This window comes from Lactuca sativa, chromosome 2, assembly GCF_002870075.4.
Source record: "Lactuca sativa cultivar Salinas chromosome 2, Lsat_Salinas_v11, whole genome shotgun sequence".
Taxonomy (NCBI): Eukaryota; Viridiplantae; Streptophyta; class Magnoliopsida; order Asterales; family Asteraceae; genus Lactuca; species Lactuca sativa.
This window is the reverse complement of record NC_056624.2, coordinates 142,631,725-142,638,999: the sequence shown is the minus strand read 5'-3', so window position 1 is coordinate 142,638,999 and position 7,275 is coordinate 142,631,725. Positions and strand designations below refer to the sequence as shown.

Below are 7,275 nucleotides of genomic sequence, written 5' to 3'. Positions count from 1 at the left end.
AACTCGATAATTAAAGAAACTAAAAATAAATGTGATTTGTCTAACCTCAACAAAAATAGAAACATGAGTTAAGACCACATAATGGTAAGTGTTAACTCTTACCTTTTATGTATGTGTTCACTTTTTGGGATGAACGGAAGTCTGTGTTTAACACGATTTTCTTAAAACATGATTTTCTTAAAATAAATACGACCTTCATTCCGCACTTGTTTCCGAAAACTACCAAAACTCAATAAGGTCATAATCTTACATAATACGATAACATGAAAGTTCCATAGTAACTTTGGAACTTTCAAGAAAAGAGAGAAAGTAGTTTATTTTCAGTGTGTCATGTCTAAGAAAGTTTGTATTTATATAGCATCCTTGTAACCAAAAATTTAATCTAGTACTAAGCACAAATCCTAACCGAAAAGTAAACACAATATCATAACCGAGATTATATACGATTTCGATCTTAAATACGAAACCAAAACCAGAACTTGATTCCAAAACCGAAAATTAAGTTAATATCAAACACAAATTATACATAAAAGATCATAACCTACATTATATTCAAATTGGTTCTTAATTACACAACCAAAATAGGCAAAACTCATTTCCCTATAATAGGATAAACCATTTTACCAACATGTGCAAGCTTATGCTAATCCACACACTCTGATTGGAGTATCAGCTTTGGTATTTATGAGGTGTGTCCAAATCTGACCTCGTACAGATACAGGTGGTGGGACAAGGTTTTGCTATTGCAGTTTGTCGGGATGTCCCCTCTACACTGTTTAGTACGGTGTAATATGGCTCCATTACCTTCGCAATGTATATCCTTCTGAGCCTATCTTGTCTTCTTCTATAATGTAAAATGTGTTTATAAACTTATATTACTTGTTTTCACATGTTATCTAATCCATATATAATGACAAATTTCAAAAAAAAAAAAAGTTACATATTTTGTCATTTACTTGAAAAACGATTTGTCAACTTTTTTTTTTATAAAAAAATTACTGATAATACAATATCAAGATTAATGGGTCGAAATTTTTTGGTTATCAAGTCGGGTTGTGAATATCTAAAACAAATATAAGATCAACTTTAACACCAAAATCAATCGTATCAAATTTATATTTTTGTATAATTTCCTTATACATTTATGGGTCAAGAATCAAAACAACATATCAAATTTATGAACATATTGTAATTTCCGTTTTTGTCATTTTGTGTAACCCTATTGGTTTCCTTTTTTTGTAAACTAAATTAAAAAACCAAGGGAGTCCATTTTTTGTCCCACATGATCCAAGAAACACAGAAACAATAAAAAGCAAGCAAATTGTGTTAAAAACAACAATTTTTCATACCAAAAACATCTGAAAATAAAATAGTCTCAAACTTTCCATATTCTAAATCTACATTTCAAATAGGTAACTTGAACCCCGAATGCATTAAAACAAACACCATAAGAAAAAGAAGAAACATATAACACTTTCATCTCCAACTTCACTTGTCGCGTATATTTTTAGATATTTTGTGAAATTACTATTTAGTGCATGGTAGGGCGAGGTGCACGTGGGCGAACCGGAGTCTTTGAAGGACTCACCCTACATCAAACCAAACATAAATTTCATAAATGAAAAAAAAAACATTTTTTTTTATTTAATGAAAAAAAAAAACATAAATTTTTTGATTTTTAATCAATCAATCAATCACCTTATGGGAAGTGATCCCAATACTGCACCACTACAGTTGAGCGCTGTAATTGCACTTTCTGCCTGTAAAATTAAAAGGGCAAATAAGTAAAATCGGTTGGTGACTTAATACATTAAGCCACGTTTTTTGGGGTATTATTGGAATTTCACTTTAAGCAAGAAAAAAGGAAATAAAAAAAATTAGAAAAAATCACCATAACAAACTCCACAAATGCTATACGAGTTGAATGATGATAGTCTCCTAGCAACCTCAAACGATAAACCTATAAAACATTAATTTCAATAAGATATAATTAATTAACAATTCACGTTACAAAATCGTTATTTAAATATTGTAAATGAAATTATGAATTAACAAATTAACAAATTAACAACCACAAACCTCTCCACAAAATGACTCGAAAAAGAGCTTAACATCTGCCTGAGTAACCTGTGTTATACAAAATAGAAAATTACACATATGCCCCCATATTTATTATGAATGTAAAGTAAAAACAATCTTAAATTTACCTTCTTATCAATGTTAGTACAATAGATAGTTCTAGCACACATTTCCCTTTCATCTTCAGACTAAAATAACACAAAGATAATGATGTCAAAACACACACACACACACACAGTAAAAACACATTCATAATCATAGTTTTCTCCAAAAGTGAAAGAAACTTACTCGAGGTAAAAAAGTGGGATTCACTGGTGCAATTGCAGTTTTTGAAGGAAGAACCCTAACTGGGTAATACCCAAGCATAGTTCCAGCAAGATTCAATGCATTTCTTGCTCCTTCTGCAAACACATAATAAAAAAAATGTTAAAATGAATCACAGATTTGATATATTAGAGAATTAGCATATACCTTCATTAGTAAACTCAATAAAGGCAAAACGAAGAACAGAATTAGGGTCTCCACATATACGACAATCCACAACCTATTAAAGTAAAAACAGGTTGAGTTAAGAATCATGGAGTCATAAATCATGATAATGATATAAACAAAGAAATTATGATGATTTGGTTGATGTATTTAGGGTTTACCTGTCCACAAGTGATAAAGAGAGCAGCAAGTTGTTCTTCAGTTACCTGAATTCATGTCAAACAGAATAAGGTTTGAAAGATTGGATAGATTTGTGGAAAAAACTCAAAGAAGATAAGGAATTAAGGATCTTAACCTGTTGATCGATGTCAGAGACATGAACAGTTCTCCTAATCACATCTTCTCGTTGTGCCATGGTGGTTCTGTTATTCATCCTTCGTTTCCCATGAGTAAAGTTACCCTTCTTCTAACCATTAACATAAGAAACTCAGAAGAGGTGTTTGTTTTGGAAATTATCATCAATGAAAAGAGAAGACGAGAAGACGAGAAGACAAAAGACATACCCTTCTAGTGGAAACGCCATTGATGTTTGGGAAAGGGGTTTGGTTAGTTTGAAGGAGGAAATCGTTGACGACAGAATAACCGAAGTGAGCAGCAGTAGCACCAGATGGGGGAAGAATTAGAGCTCCGGTGTAATTGTTGTTGGTGAGTGAAGGGGGGACGAATTCTTCAGCCATGGGATTCAATTTCGACAACATTTCAGCCAAATCCCTCATTTCTTTCTTAAAACCCTCTTCCTCATGATCATGATGATCGACACCGTTTACCTTCATCTGATGATGGTGGTGATGATGATGATGATTTAGACCGGTGTTTCCGTTTCCATTTCCATTAGGTATCATCTTCTTCTGCTGATGAAAACTGGAAATCGAAATCGATGATTTCGACTGATCAACATCGCCTGATTCGACCCGATTGTTCGACGCAACATTCTCAACAAGAGTCATGATGATGATGTTGTCGATCGACGACTCACCGACTGACAGTATCACCAAAAGGGCTTTTTGATTTTTTCTCTCCTTGTTTTTTAACCCTTCTGCGAATTCAGCTGATTGTAGCCATGAAAATCCAAGATTTGACTTTGATTAAAAAACAAGAAGCTTAAAATAATCAAAAGAAAGAAGCTGAAAGTATCGAGTTTAGAGAAGAAATTACCTGTTGGAAGAGTATTAAATCATTGAATTCAACTCCGAAGATCGACCCTTGAGAGAGAGAAAGAAGAGGGGTTACATCAGTTGCATATATATTAGAAGAAATTGGGAAAAAGAACATTACTTTTTTTTCTTTTAATGATGAATCACCATTCCCAAATGTTTGTCTTCTTCGGATCGTCGCTTTTTCGCACATTACTTTTGAGACATGCCACAAACACCCAAAACATTTTCCATTATCTAATACTAAATACTATATATTTTAATATATTTATGTTTTATCAATTACAAAAGTTTGTCACATTATTTATATGGAATCTAATATACATACTTTCTAACTTTCTATATATACATACTTTGCACTAGTGATAGTTTTAAATAAAATACTGTTACATTGATTTCAATTTATATCGACTTATGATCACAAGATCATGTATTATATGCTTCTTTGGTATATAAATGATTAATAAAGTCGTTATGGGAAAACTAGGATGCTTTTGTAAAGTGATAGTTTTGAATAAAATATTGTTACATTGATTTCAATTTATATCGACTTATGATTATAAGATTATGTATTATATGTTTCTTTAGGTATATAAATGATCAATAAAGTCGTTATGGGATTTTTACATACATTTATGTCAATTCACAAAATCAGGTATAACATTTTGTTACATAAACACGTTTATGGATCATTTTAGTGTGAAAAATATAAAAGTGTCAATTATTTGAAACCGACCAAAGTTCCCTTGATCAATAATATGTTCTTTTTTATTTTAAGAATATCGCTTTCATTAAAGAAAGTTTCTAATAAGGGTCTCGTTATTTTTTAACTCCAAACTCTATGGTCAATGTTTCCTAATTTATTGAGTTCATTTCCTTATTTTTCTCAAGCAAACATGATGTTAGCTCATAGGCAATGTATCCCATTAAACTCAAGGGTAAATAACGATTCATGGTTTTTCTAGAAGTGACATTCGTGATGGTTTTGGGCCTTCTGGTTCCTTTTTCTTTCATCATTTCTTCCACTATTTAATTTGTTTCATTTAATAATTATACATAAGAAATTGTAATTATTTCACATAGCTTGGTTGGCAAACCATAATCAGTGTTGAGTATGTGCATATGTATAACATATTGATGTTACTATCAATGGTATCATATTGCATATGTTGCACAAATTAAAAGAAGCAACAAAACACACATCCAACTTTGCCGAGTAGAAAAACATTACATATTGACTCAAAATAATATTCGTTCACAAGATTTATAAAAAAAAAAAAAAAAAAAAAAAAAAAAAAAAAAAAAAAAGTATAATGTAATGCATGATGTTGACTTACATATCTAAATACCAATTCAACTCGTGAAAGTCATATTTTCCTTAAGATAGTGGTTTCCCCAAGAACATGCTTGTATGATAACACAAAAGCATACACGACAAACAAATGTCATATAGGATTGATGGTGGAGTTAACTACCGAATAGTAGGTAGCATTTAAAACACAACCACACGTTCCACAAGGGCTTGCAAGACTGATGAGCCTCATTATGTGATGACCTTTTAAAATAAATTCCAGTAGAACTTCCCTTTACTTGTATATTGTCAAATTGTTTGGACCATGCTTTGTTTATTCCTCCATAGAGCTCATAACCCTTATGAATGAATAAATGCAACATGTACATGATTTATGCAACCGTTTAAGATGGCTAGGAATGGGCAACGGGTTCTCCCGCTATTCCAACGTGGCGCCAAGAAAACGCCGGTATAACGGCGCAAACACCGCCCCCCTTAGCCGTTATACCGCGTTATGGTAAAACACGTTGTGATGATAACGTGTGCAAACGGGTTAGTTTCGATCGAAAACAATTCCAACGTTCATATTTTGAACCGTTTAACAATGGTCAAAAAAATTAATTTTTTCAATCTTTTACCTATTTACACCTAAAATATCAAGGTATTCTATCATGTCGCTTTTAAATATCTTAAGATTGATTATGCAAATTCATCTATTTAACAACTTTAACATTATAATTTTCTCAATTACTTCAAATACACACGTTTATATTTTGAAATAGATTAGCATTATTAAACAGTTTTCTAAATACCACTGTGTACTTCCCAAGATCTTGGGTATGAAACAATTTGGCGTCATTCGTAGGACAAATGGTGTTATTATATTTTTTCATAAGATTATTCAAAAATCCTTTTCTCATATTTTTAATTACTTATACATTTTGCACTTAGAGGGTGTTTTAAGAGCCTTAAGAGAGGTTCAAACATGGACTTTGATGTAGAAAATTACTCATAAATAATAATTAGAATTGAAGTGTAAGAAAGCAAGATCTTTTTGACACCAAATAGGAAGCAATTGACCTACAATTCCAATTAATTTCGCTAAAAATTGAAGTAGGAGTACATGAGGGAATAATACCAAGAACTTACCATGTTGGGTTTTAATTGTTCAAGAGTTGAACAATGGAGAGGATCTAGAATGCTCTTATGATGACCAGTTTTTGGGAGCCCTAGATAGGTTTCGGGAAGCCTCTATTTGATAACTAGGAAACTAAATAATTACATGTTTTGAAATATTATAATTATATGCTCAAATCTAGGGTTTCTAGGCTTTCCAGTCATCTACAAATACAAATAGAGTCTTAACCCCTTGAATTTTCGACTGACCTATTCTAAAGAGCAAATCTGAAAATCCCTTCTCTCTCACCTCTCTCCTCTCAGTCTTATAGTTTCTTGTGTTGTAGGTGTGAAACATTAGAGGCTCACACATTATTGGAGCTAGGTTTTCCAAAAAGAAACAAAGATTTTGATTAGCTTGTTTGGATCTACAAAATGTATGTGTTCCAAACATGAATTTCGATTTATAGGGTTTAGTTTGTGTTTTTTCATAAGTATGCTGCTATTAGATGTGAAAATACATAAATCCATTTGAGGTTGTATGTACCTTTAAGTGTTCAGATAATTTTCTCATGTATTTGTAACCTAAAATTCCCAATATTTGTAACATCCGGATTTCAGGGATATTATTGTAAAGGTTAATCTTGGGTTTCAAGGGGGGGGACTCGACGAGTTGAGGGTCCAACTCGCCGAGTCGAGTCGGGATCCTTCGGGGAATTTAATGAGTGGACTCGACGAGTCAAAAGAGGGACTCGCCGAGTAGATACTGGTCCGAGAAAATCCCTAAGTTCCGGGTTTGGAGCGTATTTAAAGGAACTTATGACCTTGGGTGCGCTTCATATCCTCTGTGAGAAACCCTAAATCACCATGGGAGCTTGGGGTGAGTTCTTATGATGAAATCAAGTGATTTAGTGAGTTATGTGGAAGAAAAGGTGCATAAATCAAACAAGGAACAAGATGAAGGTTGTGGATCTAGCTTATCTTCTCATGGAGCTGCTGTGGAAGGTATGACCTTGCATCCTTTTCATCTAATTGTGATTAGACCTCTAGATCTTGGGAGTTTTAGAGCTTAACTCCCCTTATTTTATCTTTGAGCTAAGTGAGACATGATCTGAGGTGGGAAACCTCAGATCTGAGCCTTGAGAG

General features: G+C 32.7%; 1 protein-coding gene across 2 annotated transcripts; it reads right to left on the bottom strand.

The window, feature by feature from the left end:
* Positions 1 to 1,321: 1,321 nt before the first annotated feature.
* Positions 1,322 to 3,879, bottom strand: LOC111887816 (polyadenylate-binding protein-interacting protein 12). Of its 2 annotated transcripts, none has more exons than XM_023883962.2 (11): positions 3,724 to 3,879; positions 3,072 to 3,616; positions 2,864 to 2,974; positions 2,730 to 2,774; positions 2,551 to 2,623; positions 2,368 to 2,480; positions 2,208 to 2,267; positions 2,080 to 2,127; positions 1,892 to 1,960; positions 1,699 to 1,760; positions 1,322 to 1,589 (listed from the first exon to the last, which is right to left on the bottom strand). In XM_023883962.2, the coding sequence occupies exons 2-11, from the start codon at positions 3,513 to 3,515 to the stop codon at positions 1,532 to 1,534; spliced, it is 1,083 nt and encodes a 360-aa protein (XP_023739730.1). In that variant the 5' UTR covers positions 3,516 to 3,616; positions 3,724 to 3,879; the 3' UTR covers positions 1,322 to 1,531. The 2 variants fall into 2 exon arrangements, with proteins under 2 accessions (XP_023739730.1, XP_023739731.1); XM_023883963.3 differs by having other exon boundaries at positions 2,864 to 2,971.
* Positions 3,880 to 7,275: the final 3,396 nt, after the last annotated feature.